Below are 18,015 nucleotides of genomic sequence, written 5' to 3' on the forward strand. Positions count from 1 at the left end.
TCCTAGAATCCTCTTCAGACATTTTCAGCTTAATCCACTTAGGACACAGAACATTTTCCAAAGCATTGATCATTTCGGATAATATTTTTGCGACTGTGCTTCTACCCATAGCAATATCTGTATCCTTTCCGACGGAACGTTGATAGGAACCTTCTGCGAAAAACCTAAGACTTGCTGCCAGCTTTAATAAAATAGGTATGGACGTTTCCTTGACGAGAGATTTTACTTCATTCAGCACTTCTAAAAAAGCGTACTTGTTTAGGCGATAGTTGGAAACAAATCTAAAGTAGAAAAACTTAATGAATGGCACAAAGTATAACCATTTCTAATCTTACGTAGAATCCGGTGCACTGAGAGGATTCGAATGGTCTCTTAAACGCCGCCTATCTATTCTACTTTGGTAATCTTGCTCCTGTTCGTTTAACACACAAGCTGCCATAAAAAACATGATAATTTTTTAATTAAATCCGTTTATTTTGAAATTATTTCGTATTTTTTGCCAAGGAATTCTTTTGTCATTTGGTTTGTTTAATTGCCAAAGAGAAATCAGCTGTTTCGAACTTAAATTCGAATTTAAATGAAATCGGACGAATTACAGAACACCCAAAACAAAATAGTACGAATTGCCATTTCGGATCCGAATTGAAATCGCGCGATTTTCAGAACATGCCTGTATATAAAGAAACTTAAAGACGAAAAGACACCGGGATATGACCAAATAAATCGAAAAAAAAAAATTAAAAAAGGAGCTACCCGATACTATAATAAACTACATACGAGACCTCCTCAACGGAATAATTAGGTTACAATACTTCCCAAAAGCATGGAAAGTTGCACAAGTTATAGCGATACCCAAGCCAAACAAGAACGCCACTGTTGCTAGCTCGTACAGACCAATTAGCTTGCTGCCCATCCTCTCTAAATTGTTTGAGAAAATACTGCTTGACAGAATTGACCCGATTCTAAAACAAAAAGACGCTATCCCCAAACACCAGTTCGGTTTCCGAAAACAACATTCAACTGTGCAAGGGATTCACAGAGTAGTAAACAAAATTACAGACGACTTCGATAAGAAGAAATATTGCATTGCCGTGTATTTGGACATCGCGAAAGCTTTTGACAGAGTATGGCACAAAGGACTTCTATATAAGCTAAAAACCATTTTACCACTTAACATATTTAATACCCTTAAAAGCTACATGACTGATAGACACTTCTTCAAACAATATGACGATGAGTGCTCTGTTATCTTGACGGCGTCTGCTGGAATACCTTAAGGAAGCGTACTGGGCCCCATACTATACTTAGTATACACAGCAGATATACCAACACCAACTACTCGAGGATCAATGATAGCTACATTTGCAGACGACACAGTTTTAATGTCAGCTAACCACAATGAAGAAGAAGCAACAAAAACACTGCAAGATACGCTATCAGCTACAACACAATGGCTTGAAAAATGGGGCATTGAGGTCAATAAAGACAAAACACAACATGTAATATACGCGAAGAGAAAATCTGCAAGATATCCAATCCAAATTAACGGGGAAGACATAAAAATACACTTAAGTGCAAAATACTTAGCCATAACGATTGACTCAAAACTCACATGGAAAAAACACATACTGAACAAGAGAAACGAGATGAAAAACAAATTCCGACAACTCTACTGGCTACTAGGAAAACAATCAACCCTAAGCTTACTTAATAAACTAATGATATACAAATCAATAATCAGACCGACATGGACCTACGGACTAGAAATTTGGGGGACTGCCAGTAAATCAAACCTACAAATCATTCAGAGAAGTCAATTTAAGATGCTAAGGACAATCAAAAACGCAAATTGGTACATAAAAAATGACGACATTCACCGCGACCTCGGCATAGACACTGTCACTGAAGCAGTAAAATGAAGCAGCAGTAAGCACATCTTGCGACTATTAGAGCACAAAAACCATGAGATGAGACTGATACCGGAAATGGAACTTAAACCAAGAAGACTAAAGCGCAAAACACCCACAGATCTTGCTCGTACTGTTATATAAAATAAAATATAATAATGTAAAATTATAGAAAACTAAGTATTAGTAAAATTGTATCTAAATACCACCAAAGACAATAATGTTCTGTTTCAAAGGAAAGGGACATTTTAATTCCAAACCCTAACACCAATTACTTATTGTTAATATTAACAGATCGTAATTTATAATGGAAAAAAATGAAAAAAAAAAAATTTACATGAATGAAACACAAAAATCATATTTAATCCAAATAATGACAAAACTTTAAAAAGGAACAAAATTATAGCTTTTTATTTGAAACTTTATAAAAATTCATGTCTCAAAAGTCAGTATACATTTCATCATATTATTAATTCGTGAAATCAAAAACATAATTAAAATCAAATCCTAGTATTTGGTAGGATAACCATTAGACTTTACAATCGCTTTAAGTCGTGATGGCATTGACTTCACGAAGTTTTCAGTTACAGCTGGAGGTATTTTATTCCATTCCTCTTGAAGGACGTTTTTCAGTTGTTCCTTATTTGTAATCGGATGTTTACGTATTTGGCGCTTTAAATGTACCTATAAATGTTCGATTGGGTTGTTATCAGCTGTTTTCGCACATTATATAACAGCGACTCTCGTACAATGTTGGATGTGTGCTTGGGGTCATTATCTTGCTGGAAGATAAACGTTCCTCCAAGGCCCGATTTCGAAACGTTTTCTTTTAAATTATTTTTCAAAATATTTAAATAACCATATCGGTCCATAATATTTTCGATAAATACCAAGTTTTCAACCCCGTTCGCAGCCATACATCCCCAAACCATTACAGATCCCCCTCCAATTCCGTTTTAACTTTTCTCCTAATTTTTTCACAGCCACCAGATCCACAGATACTGGCTTGGTTCCAAAACATTTGGTCATATTTTTCATGATCTTTTGCGAATGAAATCCGTTTACTCCGATTGACACTACTCACGAAGGGCTTTTTCCTAACATTGCGCCCATGATAACCAGCACTATGCAAAACCCGGCGAATAGTTTGGGTGCTAAATTGTTTGCCGGTCACATTTGGCCGGTCAATTTGGGGGCACTTATTTTGGGGTTTGTCCTGATTTTCCGTACGACTAAGCTTTTTTCTCTGGGACTTAAGATCGGCGGACGCTCACAACGCTCTTTACTAGTGGTGCTTCCCGCATTTTTATATTTATTCACAATCTTTTGAACTGTAGCAAAACTCCTGTGTATCAAACGACCGGTTTCTCGCAATGATTTATGTTCCTTGTGATATATTATAATCAGTTTTTTTAAATTATCAGAAAGCTCTTTTCCTTTTGGTGCCATTACTAAAAATGTCGCAAAAATTAATACAAAACCTACTTCCCTAAATTTTAACACTCACTGTAATTATTTCCTTTTAATAGTTTTAACTCGAAGGTTTGCCATTGCTCGCCGAGGGGCGACCGCTATTAGAAAAATGTTTTTCTTAATTTTGATGTTTCACCGAGATTCGAACCAGCTATCTCTCTGTGAATTCCGCATGGTAGTCACGCATGAACCCATTCGGCTACGGCGGCCGCCAGTACGCAATTACCATGCGTAAAATATTTCGATTACATATTAAGGAAAGGCTCCTGTATACTTATTTATGTTACTAACTGTATAAGTAAAGTAAGAAAAGAAACAATCTTTTGTACGGCAGAAATCCCACGAACCCCACATAAATATTGATTCAAAGAATTATTAGCAGTTGAAGTTACTGTAATTCGAATAATTACTTACATATTTAGGTATGCCTGAGAAACATTCACTTATGGGAATATAAGGGCCAGAGGAGGTGCTTAACGAAGGAGATGGTTGAACGGTAAGTGTGAAAGCTTCCAGTAAAGGTGAGTTTTGCAGAATTAAATTTTCGGGAACCTTACGTATTACGCCATTTCCATTTGCTTGTAAGCGGTCTGCACTATCTTCCTTTGTATTAGATAATATGGGTGCATTAAGATAAGTTTTTTCATCATTTCCAGAGGCCGCAACTGTTAAACTGCGTTCGATGCTGGCATTCTTCGTAGTATTTTCAGTATGATGTTGAACCTGACTTAAATCATCGCGTAACTCACTATTGCTATGTTCCGCATTCACATAAGTAGAGTCGCTATTCTGATAAACACTGTTGCAGTGAATGGCTGCCGTAGACGTAGACGGTACTATAACAGATAATTTATCGTTATTCAGTTCCTTGTTACGCTTGTTTGTTAGAAACTGTAAATCGTCGACAGCTGCTAATACAGGTGTATTCTTGTTGTTGGAAAAATGGATACTGCCTGCAATAAAATCAAATATTTAATTGCAAATTGCGAAAAGTACATACAGTTTGTCAAGAATATCTTAGCTTAGTGAAGAAAAATTTAAAATTGTATCTTTGATCGAGAGTTCCAACAACAAATAATAAAGCAAACAAAAAATATATACACACATTCCATTACTGTACTTGTTTACGACTATTAGGCGCCAACAGTTATTAAACACACACATAAAAAAAAACAAATAAAAGATGTTTACTCTATTTAAAAAGTGTCAAAAAAATTTTTGCATAACTGATGAAAACAACAAAAAATGCAGTTATTTTCCGCGAATGTCATTCATTTGGATATAAGTGTTACGCTACGACATCGACGCCAGAGTCGTTGACTACAAGGTCAACGATGGTGTGCCACAAGGATCCGTAAACATCCTGTGAAACATCATGTACGACGGCATTTTACGGCTAAAGGTACACAAAAGAGCATCATTCGTTGGTTTCGCGCACGATATATCAATCATTGTAGCCGCGAAAAAGCCCGCGTAACAAGCTATAGAAGAGCCTCAGAGATGGCTAGGAGCGAACGGTTGAAAACTAGCTACACATAAAACAGAAGGCGTACTCATCAGCAGAGTTGGGAACAGCATTATCGAGTCCAAGCCATATGTAAAATACTTAGGCGTCTTGGTGGATCACCGAATTAGCTTCCGAGACCACTTGGAATACGCTACCAACAAAGCTGTGACCGCGACGATAGCTCTGGACAGAATAATGCGAACATTGGAGCACCAGCCTTGGCAGCAGCATCACGCCCGAGAATTCAGTGCCACTAATGTTGAAGAGCCAAGACAAATGGAATAAAGTTCAACACATGGCTGCCGAAATATTGCAGCAACTCCGACGTACCGAGCAGGCAAGGCGGATGCGCGAAAGCTAAATAAGAACGTAAAGCCACATACCTATCCACAAAAGAAAATGCAGGTAAACTGACGATACCACTATTAGAAACTAACTTTTCTATGGTAACAGACAGGGAAATGGTAGGAGGGGGTGGCTCTTCAAAATGACTTAACAGTGGGTTGTAATAAGCAGATGCAACTTCAGGCATATGTGACGGTGAGTGCAATGCTCAAACCACCTTCCGACGAAATACTTGACCGTATAGTACCGGGGGGATGGGTACTTTGATGGTAGGAGGTTTAGATCGGATTAAAGTCTCACACTGACGGGCTGAAGCTTTCGATGGTTCCTCCTCTTAAAAAAAAACTTTTCGCTCAGCTGTTTATAAAACTACTGACAAATTACCCGCTAGGAACATCTTTGGAAACAATTTAAGACTTCCGGGTTATTTAACGTTCAGAAGAGGTGCCGCTCCTACAATATACGAAAGTAGCAGTTGGGAAACACTGTCGAATGACATGGATGAATTACACCATCATGTGAGGCAGCATACCCAGCTGCTAAAGAGTTACAAGATGAAGGACAGATTTCACCGTGCTGTGACCTCCGAAGGATTCAGCGAAGACAGTTTAGTACTTCTTTATAAATCGCAAAGAAAGAAAGAGATTTCTCCAAAACCGTAAGCGTCCTAAGAGAGTCCATATGAGGTGATTACAAGATTGAATGATGTGGTGTATCGTATATAAAACAGGGAGAGGTCCGTCCGCGTACGTGTATTATTATGTCAAAAGCGGTTGATTACATTTTGTTAAGACAATTCTGCTGTCAAGACTTAGTTGCAGTCAAAATAAAGTATCGATTCGAGGGGAAAGAAGTAGAGACAATTGTCGTCTGGGCCTATATTCCTTGCGACTCCATTCTCCCTCCCCCCTACGAACTCCGGAACTCCGAAAAAATTCCAGGAAACTTCTTAACAGAGCTCTTAAAACTCAATTGGAAGGAGATTAGACTGCCTACCGAAGCTGAGGAAGATATATAAAAAGAAAATTAGATCATCTAAATTGGACTCTTATAGAACCTTCTGCAGTGAATTGAAGGCACGGAAGAGTTCAGCGAGGTTATGCAAAGCCCTCCAAAGAGACCGGACGGCTAGGCTAGACTCACTGCTCAAACCTCACTCCACTCAAAATCAATGGCATTTACCCAATCATGCTCAAGCGGGGCGGAGAACAACTAATGAAGGATCTGAAAAGAATCTTTATGGCATACCTTGCGCACGCTTATGTTCCACCATTGTGGCGTTTGGTGAAAGTTGTATTTGTCCCAAAGCCAGGCAAGGACCGCTACGCTTTACCAAAAAGTTTCAGACCTATAAGTCTGACATCGTTTATGCTTAAGGGTCTGGAACGTATGGTGGAGAAGCACATTAAGATGAGGGTTCTAAGTCGAAACCCTCTCAACGCCAGATAGCATGCTTATCAAAGTGGAAAATCTTGCGAATCGGCTCTGGACGAGTGCGTTAGCATAATCGAAAAAAGGGCTGGAAACAAGAGAGTACTCTCTTGATGTGTTTGTGGACATTGAACGAGCTTTCGACAATGCTACCTTTGACTCTCTGTGCTCTTCTACATATCAGAAGTTATGGAGTAGAAGAAATCATTGTCAGATGGATCCACTCTATGCTATCCAAAAGACTGCCTACTATGGATAGAGAAAGCGATGAAGGAGTCAGGGTTGAGGTTAAGAAGGGTTGCCCACAAGACGGTGTACCCTCTCCCCTACTTTGGTTCTTCGTGATAAACTCTCCCCTTAATGATCTGCAGGAAATTGGACACATCCAAGCCTACGCAGACGATGTGTGCATATTAATCTCACGACGATCACTTGAAGTTATATATAATAAAATGCAGGTAGCTCTAACTAAGATTGAGTATTTGTGCGAAATGCATGGTCTTTCGGTGAGTCCTACAAAAAGCACCTTAGTGCTTTTCACTAGGAAACGCAATATGGAAAGCCTGTTACAACCCACATTGAAAGGGGTAACACTGCAGCTGTCTTCTGAGGTTAAATATTTAGGAGTAATCCTAGATAGTAAACTTACCTGGAAGAAGCACGTCGAGCAGAAGGTCTCTCGAACACTAAAAGTCTTCTGGCAGTGTAAGAGAACCTTTGGCAAGATATGGGGTCTAGGACTGGCGATAGTACACTGGCTGTACATCACCCTGATCAGACTCATTATTACATACGCCTCTGTAGTATGGTGGAAAGCCACAATGGTTAATTCCAGAGTAAAACCCCTAAACAGGCTACGGAAAATAATATCAATAATAATATCATTCTGAACTTGCAACCTCTAGATCTTCAAATTCGAAAGGAAGCAATGAAGGCGGCGATCCGGCTCAAGTTAAACGGAGTCCAGAGAAGCTATTAATGGGATTTCAGCACACTTTCTACATCGTCGGATCCAAAACCAGTAGATGGTAGCGGATCTGGATGGTATTTAGACGAAGACAACAGAACCGAATATTTTAAAAAGAACAAGAACATAATATTTTAAAAAGATTATTTTTTATAGGATTTTAGAAAAAAAAATTTATATTCTTATATATAAAAATTAATGTTTGTCTGTATGTCTTCGATGAACTCAAAAACTACTGGACCGATTATCTATAGTATTATTTTAAAACATGGCGCTTATTCTGACTAAACTACAATATGTACAGATATGAAATATATATCAAAAGAAAGGTTTTGATGAGCATATTTCCAGAAAATTATAAAAATTAAAATTTGTTAATTTGTTCATGAAATATTTGCATGTTATATGCATAAGTTCTTACATATTACATATGAATAAAAATATACACTTTTCTAATCATCATAACTTTTAGTATATAAAAGTGTCACATATGCTGTTTACTTTCCGTGGGAAAAAAGCCCACCCGATTTTCGGGGGTCACATACTAGTTATATTATATTATATTAAATTGGTACATATATATGTATTTTTCCACGGAGAAGGTTTGTAGAATATGCTCATTGATGCCACTCTCCACCAGGTGGCGCTGCAGAGTAGCAACTTCTCCCCATGAATTCTGAGAATCCATGCTTCTCACATGGACAGCTGTATGTGGCTTGCACACGCGTTGGAAAACCTTCTGAAAAACAAGAAATATTGTGCATCCCACAGCTAAACTTTGTAATGTCACAATTCTTTCGAAATAAACAAAATCAATAAAAAGGTTTAGAATGAATATTTATCTTCTGCTCAAATATGAACGAGACGGTATCAATAAAACGGTCCGCGGATGACATATGGCAAAAATAATTTTTTTGTTTTTTGGTAGGACTGTTATAAGCTTACATCGCAAATTTCAGCGTGATATGTCTACTGTAAACAAGTCAAGCTCGAGTGTGTTCTTCGAGTTCTCTTTTATGACTTCAATTGTCTCAAAATGTTTTCCACGGAGCGGCAACTTGAGCTTGGGAAACAGGAAAAAGTCACATGGAGCCATATCAGGCGAATACGGTGCTTGCGGAACGATATTAACATTATTTTTGTTTTTTGCGTTGTTCTTTTTGAAGAAAATTCAACAATTTTGGAACAAGACGCGCGGACACTCGTCTCATGCCCAAGACATCATGAATAATAGTATGAACGGATCCATTTGATATGCTCAGCTCACAAGCTATCTCTCTTTCGGTCACACGGCGATTTTCAAGCACAATTTCCTTTACTTTTCCGATGTTTTCATCTTTTACTGATGTTGCTGGACGACGTTCATGAGGCAAGTTTTCAACCGATGTACGGCCCTCTTTGAACGATTTGTACCACTGGAAAACACGTGCACGCGATAGAGCAGAGTCCCCATAGGTTGTCTGCAACATTTTTAAGGCGTCTGAAGTCGAAATTTTGTTGGAATAACAAAATTTCAAACAAATTCTTTGTTCAACTTGAATTTCCATCGTTAAATTCGAAGAACACACTCGAGCTTGACTAGTTTACAGTAGCACAGAAAACAAACTATGTGACATATCACGCTGAAATTTGCCATGTAAGCTTATAACAGTCCTACCAAAAAACAAAAAATTTATTTTTGCCATATGTCATCCGCGGACCGTTTTATGGATACCGTCTCGTTCATGTTTGAGTAGAAGGTATGTACTGATTTTTCTTTAAAGTTTTTTTTCTTAAATTTATTTTAGTTGTTGATGTAGCAACGCGCGCCGGGTACAGCTAGTATCTAATAAATAATACATGAAAAGAAAATTATGTAAAGCTGTGCAGCTAAATGTTTTAAGAATTCTTCTTCTTAATTATATCTTTCAAACAGCAATATTTCCTTATTCTCAACTTTCTTTTTCCCCCTGTGTTTATTTTTTTCCATTTTTTCCTACTAGTATTTGTTCCTTGATTAGGCTTCCTAATAGATTACGTATGACCTATTAGCCAACTTAGCCTTCTATACCAGAATGTAGTCTAGACAAAATAAGAGCATATGCCAAAAGAAATCGCTCGATTTTTTTAAATTGTGTCTGGTCTTGTATCTTGGATTTGATCGTGTCTGAATTATGTCTGTTCGGATGTTCGGAATTCCGTGGTAAGACTCCAAAAATTTTATTTAAAAAAACCAATTTCAAGTTTTCGAGAAAATAAAAACAATTCAATCTCCCACTCGGCCGGAAACATCATAAAATATTATATACTATTCGCTTAACATTTTCAAATACATTCAGAACATACGTAGGTGTTAAACAGGGATTCACATAAATACATAAATGAGGATTAACATAGAAAAATATTTATAATATTACACTTTTAGTTTTGTTAGCGGATCACTCAGGCAATCCACATAGGTTGATTAATAATAACATTGAAAGTTACTGCAACTTATGAAACCTTGAAGTGAACCGCTCATAGTCACAAATAATGCTGTTCATAAAGGGTAGGAAACTTAGTAAGGGAGTACTTACTTAGGAGTAGAAATAACACCTCGGATTTTGTTTATGTACTCAGAAAAGTCAGTCAGTTAAAGACAGAATGAAGGTGTTTGCCACTCCGACGACTAACATCACGGTAAAGAAATATATTACGAAAATAGCGAGAGAAAAGTGCACGCGAGAAGTGATTGATCGCAGTTCCCCATGACGGTGCGATCTCGAAAGCAAACTGGAACCTGATAAGGAGTCTTTGGAAAGTTATTGGTTTTTGAATAAGTTTTGCGATTCGATGCGAGAGGACGTTACTACTAACAAATTCTTTTATGTAGATACACTCTTCACATGAACGTATGTGAATTTTCATTTCAATCTGTCAATTCATTCTTGGTTTACAAGCCATTTAGTATCGACGTGTCACAGTATTTTCCACAATGGATAAAATCAAGTAGGTTTAAAAGCAACGGAAATTTATGAACTAATGTTGAAAGTGTACAAGAACTTTTCGCCATCAGTTAGAACAATAGAAAGATGGGTTGCTGAATTTAAACATGGTCGTACAAGCTTTGAAGACGACCCACGTCAACAACGTTCAAAAGCAGCAACAACACCAGAAATAATAGAAAATATACAGGATATCGTATTGGGAAATGCTAGAGTGAATGAAAGAAATTTATTAGAAGCCCTAGGTATCTCATTGGGCAGTATAAGGAATATTTTGACTGATGTATTGGGTTTCAGAATGTTGTGTACGAAATGGATGCCACATTCGCTAACATGGAGCAAACACATCATGGATATACTATGGATGAGACTTGGGCTTATCATCATGATCCTTTTTTTTTATATCTCCCCTTTATTTATTACAGTCTGTTATATATTAACAATATGTAATTTTTGTACAATTAGGGTCTATTATGTTCTTTTACCAATGTAAGAAGAATCTGTTATTCATCATGATCCTAAATCGAAAGAAAAGGCTTAAGGGTGGTGTGAAATTGGTGCTTCGGCTCCGAAACGGGTTCGAGTCCAGAAATCGGCAAAGAGCATCAGTTTTTTTGGGATGCGAAGGGAATTTTGTTTGTGAGGAAATACGACCTCATCTGTGAATGAGACCACGGTCGCGTTAGATAACTCCCCGGAAGACGAGGTGGCATTGCCCTAAAATTGATGGGGGAATACTCCGAGCTTCCTGATGCTATGGAGGATGAAGAGTATCTCGCCACATCCGACGAGGAAACCCCTGACCAACAACATTTACCAGCCATGACGGGAATTGTACTGATCAATACCCACCACAGTAAGGCGGCCTAAGCCGCACTCATCCTCCGTCTCGCTGAAAGAAAATAGAATAGCGCGCTCATCCAAAAACCATGGGTCGTAGAAGATCGGGTTGCGGTTTGAGCAGCAAGGAATACAAACTGGTCTATGTCACCAAGAGAGGTAGCACATATTGTGCATCCTAGTGTAAAAACATACAGTGGGTTGCCAAATCATGAGGGACGATCGCAAAATAATGTATTTGTTGAGTACTTGGCTAAAATTATTTAATTAAACACGAAATTTTTAATTAAATTACGTTTAATATGATAAGAACAACAACTTAAAAAATTATATTCATAATAAAAAATTAAAAAAAAAACAGGTAAATATAGTAAAAAAAAAATGTATGTGTTGGGGGAAATGTTACTTCTTACGAGTCAGTATTTTGTAGCATTACCCTTAGCCTCAATAAGGGCTTCTAAGCGCTTCGGCATAATTTCCATGCACTGTTTGGCACCTTCTTTTATTTAAACCTTTTTTCTTTCTTTTATTTTCTTTGGCAATCTCAGCTTTGGTGATCTCCCAAAGATTTTTTATGGGGTGCATATCCGGAGAATTGCCCGGCTAAGGTAAGATTGGAATGTTATGGTCTTTCAAGAACTTCTGCCTTTATGACACGGCGCCGAATCATGCATAAACATGAAGTCTTCACCATTCTGGAACTATTCACTCAGCGCCGGCAGGAATCGATTCTGAAGCACTTCTTTATATTGGTCTTGTTTCATTGTCCCCTGAACAATGTGGAGGCGTCCAAAACCCTCGGCACTGATAACTGACTCCACCATTATTTCGATTGGATGTTTAACCCTCTCCACGATGCAGTCAGGGTGGTATTTCCTGGTCGCCTTCTGACGAAGCTACTTTTGTCGCTTAGGATTTCAAAAGATTCACACCTGAAAAAATTTTATATTTAAAAATAGTACAGAAATTAATGTTTATCAATTGTTAGTAGGCAAACAGACTTTATTCCAATCTTCAACAGTCATTTGGCGGTGTTTCCGAGCCCAGGCTAGTCGCTTTCTCTTCATGGCTTCAGTCAGGCGAGGTTTCTTTACTGGACGATGTCCTATCAAGCCTTCCTCTCGCAATCTTCACTGAACAGTTCTTTTGGAAACGGGTATGCCAGACTCTCGCGACCTAGCTGGGTTAACAAATTACCGCTTTTTTCGAATTTCCAAACATATGTTTCTAATTTTTCTATCGTCTTTTCTTCCGCTGTTGCCTTTTCTCTTAAGCGATAGAGGCAAATTTTTGTCCAAATTTATTTTTATTCTATTATCTACCAGTAATTTCTGCTATCTTCCTTTGGGAGTGAGTGGTGTGGTGGAGAAGGGTTTTTATTTCAGATTTTTCCTGGGAGAAACGACACATCCGTTACCCTTGCTAATATAGAAGATCAAAATTTTCATAAATACAATTAATTATAACAAAATTAATGAAAGAAAATTATTTTAATGCATCAAATTAATAATACTTACATTTTAACAATATTTAATAGCACAAATATAAAAATAACTTTGCTTGAAATCTTTCAATTCGTTTTACACGCGCTTTCGACAGACTGAGGGTCGCAGAATTCGCAAAAAGAATTCTAGAAAAAAAATTACGTCCTAGATCTTCCAGCAACCACTTGAAATATGAGCAAAAGAAACATGCCAAACAGAATAATAAATTTCATGCATTGAAATAAAGAAAATAAGCAAACAATTTTCTGTGCCTAATAATTTGGCAACCCAGTGTATTAATGCGTACTTATTGATACAATTTAGCGATGTGGATAACGGCATCATATAAGTTGAGTCCTGTGAAAAGTCACTACCTAGAAGAGGTGCAGTCGAGGAAGCCTCGCATTTGTACTGGGAATAGATGCAAATGCTCGCCATCATATCTAGGGCAGTTTAGACACAAACGAACGCGGTGAGTACATCTTTGCATTCATTATGTGCAATAATCTTCATATTAGTAGTATAGGTCACACCACTACCTTTGTAACAACTACTAGGAGAGAAGTTCTAGACATCACGTGTGTCAATGAACGAAGGGCACAAACTGGGGATATTTGTAACCATATTAGCGAGCAAACTCTCTGACACGAAATACCAAATCCAACGCAGATTTAAGTATGCCATTAGGGCAGCAAAACAGCGTCTTGAAGAGACAGACACACTTTCCAAGGTCTCTGCAATGAAAACAGTAGATCTCTTCCCATAGTTCATAACGGAAGCCCCACGTAAATTTGCCTGAAATTTAACTCTGTCTTGTTTTATATAAATATTCCCGGTACTTTCTGATCATAGCGTACTCCTGGGGGATGGGTGGCTGACTTTTCGGAGCTTCCCGGAATGGTTGACTATGCTACTGTAGTGCCTTTCAGGCTAAACTGATGGTAATAATGGAAACTGTGACACTATGTTGCACATCCGATGAACTGGCGAGACTCGGCACCAAATTGACCGATGAGTGTACAGACAACGACATATGCATACCCTTACAAACATGTAGGCTACTCATCCTTGAGGAAATTGTAAGAACAGCGAATAAAAGATGGTGTAATGAAACCACATGCAGAATCGCCCGACAATTGCGACAGACTCTGAATGTTTAACGCACAGAATCTCTGCTAAGCCAAAATAAGCATAGTCTTAGCACATTGATTTTAGTTTTAACGGGGTATTGCCTAATAGACAGGCACGCCCGCAGGATGATTGTGCAAACACATTACTTCTGCAGAAGCTGTTTAGATGAGGAAGAGTGAATCTCTCCCCTTCTGTGTCACTGTCTATCCAGATGTAGATTTAAAATTTTAAGTAGACAATCCTTTATTGAATAGGAAGATTTCAGTACTGTGGAAATTAGGGATCATCTAAAAATTTTTAAAATTACACCCCAGTTTTATGAGAAAAAGGTCTCCATGCAGCATTACAATGGGCTATGAGCCTGAGTGGGTCCCAGAATGGACAAACGCTTCAACCCAACTTAACCTAACCTAAATGTAACATATTCTATTTGTAACATTTATTTACGATTACCCGTTTGATATCTTTTCTAGGTTATATTGATCGTGATATCCCTTATGATTTCTTTAATAATCGCCTAAAAAAGGTAGGTATAACATATTTTTTAAGAACTTAATATGTGGTCATAATTATATTAGCTTATAAGATTTTAATACTTATGGCAAGTTACTTGGAACTATTCAATAAATAATAATAATAAAACATACCGTTATCATCTAAAGAATGTTTTGTGTCGTGCAAGTGGCATACTTGGCAAATGCAATTAACCCAATCACGCATGTCTTCTTCAGAATCGGCAGCTAGATAAAATGTTCGTTTTGGAGTTTTGATGTCAAACATAAATTGGAACTTTTGTTTCCGATTTTCCAATCGAAGACCACAATCAACTTGCTCACATTGATCTAAATCAATTATACCTTTCAGTTTACGACAATTACGATCAGTGTAATACTCAAGACAAAACTGTTCCGGAATTTCTCCTTGTTTTAAAGTGAACCATCGTCGGCGCCATCGCTATAAAACAAGAAAGTATAAAAGCTATCAACAACTTTGCACCTTATGGAAATGTATATGCATAGCAAACTTAGAAGTTATTTCTTGCTAATAAGGTTATACAATCAAATATAAACCAAAGATTCCAAACTAAAATAAACTAAATTAAATATATATTGTATAAACGCAAAAATATGAACTAAATAAGTGCAAAAAACAATGAAAATTAAAAATATAAGTATATTTAATCACATATTATATATAATCCAAATAAAATTAAACATTGTACTATAACTTTGGTGCGTTAGCTAAAAACAGCTCTCTTCGAAGCCGACTTCAGTTAAAGACAATCAGTGCACTTCAAGAAATGTTCGGACCGTAAAACTCATGCTCTCGCCAAGAGGCGCCCTGAACCTACACGGCTTTAACTTCACGCAATATGCCGGCACCTCTCCGAAGGTGAGAAACCAAACTATTTAGAACCTTCACGGCTCTATTTGATTGGAGAATAAGTTCATAGCATTTTTTTAGAAGATTTTTATTTAAACAAAAAACAATAATTATATCAATAAGTTAATCAATTATACAATATATTCGCTGTTGCTGTTTACAACGTCTTCCCACCCCTCAACCAATTTTTTGATGCCGTTCTGCCGAAAACCGCCTGGTTTGGGTTCAAAGAAGTTATTAAGCCTGTATTTAAGGAACTCTTTGTTATTGAAGGTGACGCCCTTAGATGGTTTGAAAAGATGGTAATCGGTCGGTGCCAGGTCCGAAGAATACGATGGCTGCTGAAGGATCTCCCATTCGAGCTCTTGGAGTGCGGTTTTGACAACTTGTGCAACATGGGACCTGGCATTGTCGTAAAGGAGTATGGTTTAACTATGTCGATCAGGTCTTTCCAGTCGAATAGCACGCGGTGTAGCTGGGCAATGCAGAGCTCCTTGTTGACAGTGGTATTCTTTTCGAGCATTTCCAAATGCATCACGCTCTCCCAGTCCCACCAAACACATATCAGGATCTTCTTTGGATGAAGATTCAGCTTGACTCTCGGCTTTGGCGTATGTCCTGGAGCCACCCACTCCTTTCTTTGCTTCATATTGATATATAGACACCAGCACAAAAAGCACTGTTTATGACCGCGTGTTGATCGATGCAAGATGCTGAGAAGCAATTTGAAGGCGACTTTCTTTGTTCTTTCGTTGAGCTCGTGAGGCACCCAGGTTCCCAATTTTTCGGTAAATCCCATTAAATGAAGGACATTGAAAATCGTTTTATGATCGCAGTTAATTTTTTGTGCCAACTCACGACTGGTTTGGCGACTGTTCTTCTTCAAAACAGATTTGAGACGCTCTTCATCAAATTCAAAACGCCTTCCGCTGCGGGACGTGCCATCGACAGCAAAGTGCTCTATTTAGAACTTTGCAAACCATTTCCGTACTGTAGAATCACCTATTACACCTTCTACATATACGTCGAAAATGTCCCGAGCTGCTTCGAAAGCTTTCTGGCCTCGACGAAAAGCAAAGAAGGGCAGGTGTCGAAAATGTTGATTTTTGCCTTAAATTATGGAGGGAACACTTCTCGAACCAGTTAAATAGTAATATCTGAGCATGTCACAGACAATATAAAGATCCCGATACCCCAATCGTTGGCAAAGGAATTGCCGTTCCGCTACCCGACCATGACAAGGTGAGAATAGCGATAACGCGACTACAGAACAACAAGGCCGCGGGCGCCGACGGACTGCCGCCTGAGCTATCAAACATGGCGGCGAGGAGTTGGTAAGGTGCATGCATCTGCTTCTATGCAAAATATGGTCGGATGAAAGCATGCCTACCAATTGGAATTTAAGTGTGCTCTGCCCAATCCATAAGAAGGGTGATCCTGCAATCTGAGCCAATTACCGCGGGATTAGTCTTCTAAATATCGCCTATAAGGTTTAGCGAGCGTATTGTGTGAAACCTTGAAGTTCACCATCAACCAACTGATTGGACTTTATCAGTGTGGCTTTAGACCTGGAAAATCTACCATCGACCAAATATTCACAATACGTCAAATCTTGGAAAAGACCCATGAAAGAAGAATCGACAAACACCACCTTTTCGTCGACTTCAAAGCTGCATTCGAGAGTACGAAAATGCGTTACCTATATGCCGCGATGTCTGAATTTGGTATCCGTGCAAAACTAATATGGCTATGCAAGATGACGTTGCTCAACACCAGCAGCGCCGTCAGAATTGGGAAGGACCTCTCCGAAACGTTTGATATCAAATGAGGTTTCAAAGAGGTTGACTCGCTGTCGTGTGACTTCTTTAACCTGATGTTGGAGAGCATCGTACGAGCCGCAGAACTTAAACGCTCAGGCACAATATTTTATAAGAGCGTACAATTGTTGGCGTATGCCGATGATATTGACATCATCGATCTTAAGGGGGTCTTCTACCGTCGCGCCTTAATCTCGGGCCTATTTTTGGGAATTAATTACAAAGCAACCACTTGAGATAATGAAATCAGATTTTTTTTATTTAATTTGCACAAGTTTGCACTATTTAAAAATATATTTTTCAAATCGAATTCTTTGGCCCTGTGTCCTTGAACCGTCCTCGAGGTTGCCCTTGTAAAAATGTCCTAGGCGACTTTGTGGCACGCGATCGACCATTTTACTTATCTGAAATCAAAAAAAATTTTTTTTTTATCATAAAGTGTAGCGTTGGCTATGTTTTCCCAGTGGCGATTTTAAATATTTTGAAATTTGTAAAAAATGCGTGATTTTAAAAAAAAAGTTTGAAAATTTCCTCTTTTTTTTACACTTTAGAGGCCCGCAAAATTAAACTAATCAAAAATTGAAAAAAGTGGTCTGGGAAAACATAGCGAGATGTTCACTGAATAACTGGAAAAAAGATGGAATGAATTCGACAAATATTTATAGTAGATGTGTGACCAGAAAGTTGAAAAAAGTCAACTTTCGGGAAAAGGCGTTTAAAGATAAAGTTTGGTATAACACATGATTGCAGCATGCATGTATTCTCCC

At 38.1% G+C, this 18,015-nt stretch overlaps 1 protein-coding gene across 2 annotated transcripts in view; it reads right to left on the reverse strand.

The window, feature by feature from the left end:
• LOC129240312 (protein daughter of sevenless) overlaps positions 1-18,015 on the reverse strand; it is an 80,163-nt gene that overhangs the window by 31,608 nt on the left and 30,540 nt on the right. For both annotated transcript variants that reach the window (XM_054876036.1, XM_054876037.1), the window contains exons 2-3: positions 14,696-15,002; positions 3,795-4,333 (exon numbers count right to left, since the gene is read on the reverse strand). In XM_054876036.1, coding sequence (XP_054732011.1) covers positions 3,795-4,333; positions 14,696-15,002 — 846 coding nt within the window. The remainder of the gene's footprint in view (positions 1-3,794; positions 4,334-14,695; positions 15,003-18,015) is intronic.

The sequence above is a fragment of the Anastrepha obliqua genome, chromosome 3 (genome assembly GCF_027943255.1).
Source record: "Anastrepha obliqua isolate idAnaObli1 chromosome 3, idAnaObli1_1.0, whole genome shotgun sequence".
NCBI classification, from domain to species: domain Eukaryota; kingdom Metazoa; phylum Arthropoda; class Insecta; order Diptera; family Tephritidae; genus Anastrepha; species Anastrepha obliqua.